At 51.5% G+C, this 1,713-nt stretch overlaps 2 protein-coding genes across 2 annotated transcripts; one reads left to right on the top strand and one right to left on the bottom strand.

The window, feature by feature from the left end:
• Positions 1-238: 238 nt before the first annotated feature.
• Positions 239-625, bottom strand: LOC311321855 (histone H2A-like; the record flags this gene model as incomplete). Its single annotated transcript, XM_084453870.1, has 1 exon — positions 239-625. The coding sequence occupies one exon, from the start codon at positions 623-625 to the stop codon at positions 239-241; it is 387 nt and encodes a 128-aa protein (XP_084309996.1).
• A 294-nt stretch (positions 626-919) lies between these two features.
• Positions 920-1,330, top strand: LOC311321813 (histone H3.2; the record flags this gene model as incomplete). The annotated part of the gene is made up of 1 exon (XM_084453828.1): positions 920-1,330. One exon carries the CDS (start codon positions 920-922, stop codon positions 1,328-1,330), a length of 411 nt encoding a protein of 136 aa, XP_084309954.1.
• Between the last annotated feature and the right edge of the window lie 383 nt (positions 1,331-1,713).

Here is a 1,713-nt window from a genome sequence, read left to right as displayed (position 1 = left end):
GCCCGTAACCTAGCCAACCCAACCTGACGTCACTACGGTGGCCTGTAACAATAACAATAACACCACACAAACCAGACTGAATTAGCTAAATTTCAAGCATCAAGCTCATGTAGGCGAATGTGCCTCAAATCGGGAGAGAGAGAACAATGGAAATACACGTTGCACTTTTACGAATAGAAGTGGGTGGCTCTTAAAAGAGCCTTTGGGATTATTGGGAGAATTCACGTCAGTGGCTACTTCACTTGGCTTTGACAGCCTTCTCGGTCTTCTTGGGGAGAAGCACTGCCTGGATGTTGGGCAGCACGCCGCCCTGGGCGATCGTCACACCTCCGAGAAGTTTGTTGAGCTCCTCGTCGTTGCGGACAGCCAGCTGAAGGTGACGGGGGATGATACGACTCTTCTTGTTGTCGCGGGCAGCGTTGCCGGCCAACTCCAGGATCTCAGCAGTCAGGTACTCGAGCACAGCGGCCAGGTAGACCGGTGCACCGGCTCCCACACGATGGGCATAGTTGCCCTTACGGAGAAGTCTATGAACACGACCCACGGGGAACTGGAGACCGGCGCGAGATGATCGGGTCTTGGCCTTGGCCCTTGCTTTGCCTCCTGTTTTCCCTCTTCCGCTCATGTTCAGTATCGAAGTATTTCAGAAACTGAGTGGCCTGATACCACTGCGGTCGGATTTTTATACCTTACGTAAAGTGGCGCTCTTTTGCCTTTGTCGCCTTATCCAATCCCAGGCTCCATGTTAATGTCCAATGCGGAGAAAGAGGCGATAGCCAGCCAATGATGTCGCCCAGAGAGGCCGTCCAATCAGCGCACGGCAGCGGACGTTATAAAAATGGCACATTACCTTCTGTAAAGCTACAAGACTCTCCGTGGAAAGTTTTAACTTCAACTCGCGGAGAAGACATCTGAAATAATGGCCAGAACCAAGCAGACCGCCCGTAAATCCACCGGTGGCAAAGCCCCGAGGAAGCAGCTCGCCACCAAGGCGGCTCGTAAGAGCGCACCCGCCACCGGCGGTGTGAAGAAGCCTCATCGTTACAGGCCCGGCACAGTAGCCCTGAGAGAGATCCGTCGTTACCAGAAGTCTACCGAGCTGTTGATCCGCAAGTTGCCCTTCCAGCGCCTGGTGAGGGAAATCGCTCAAGACTTCAAGACCGACTTGCGCTTCCAGAGCTCTGCTGTGATGGCCCTGCAGGAGGCCAGCGAGGCATACCTGGTCGGCCTCTTCGAGGACACCAACCTGTGCGCCATTCACGCCAAGAGGGTAACCATCATGCCCAAGGACATCCAGTTGGCCCGCCGCATTCGCGGAGAACGCGCCTAAATTGTCCTGAGTTGCTTTATCATTTCAATACCCACAAAGGCTCTTTTAAGACCCACCTCATTATCTCTAATAATAAAGCCAATGTGTTCCTATTGCAACCTGCAGTGTAGTGCGTCCTAATAGGAGTAGTTTGGACTGCTAGGTCTCCTACACTGTCCATTCACCACCGTCATGACATCCACGTATACAATGCAATTATTTTTGTACATTGACCTTATGCCCAGCCATGGATTTCAGCTTGTACTGCCTTTTTTGACACCCAAGAAGAGAACTTGCAACTTTGTGAAAGTCAGAGTTTAGTCCCTTCCAGCATTTGATTACAGCCTCAGAAAGTATGAACGTAGTTTCAAAATGGTTTATTCAAACACTAGTAACATGCTTTG

This window comes from Borostomias antarcticus (genome assembly GCF_949987555.1).
Source record: "Borostomias antarcticus genome assembly, chromosome: 19".
Lineage (NCBI taxonomy): Eukaryota > Metazoa > Chordata > Actinopteri > Stomiiformes > Stomiidae > Borostomias > Borostomias antarcticus.
The sequence above is the reverse complement of the archived record's forward strand: the minus strand, read 5'-3'. Positions and strand labels throughout refer to the sequence as shown.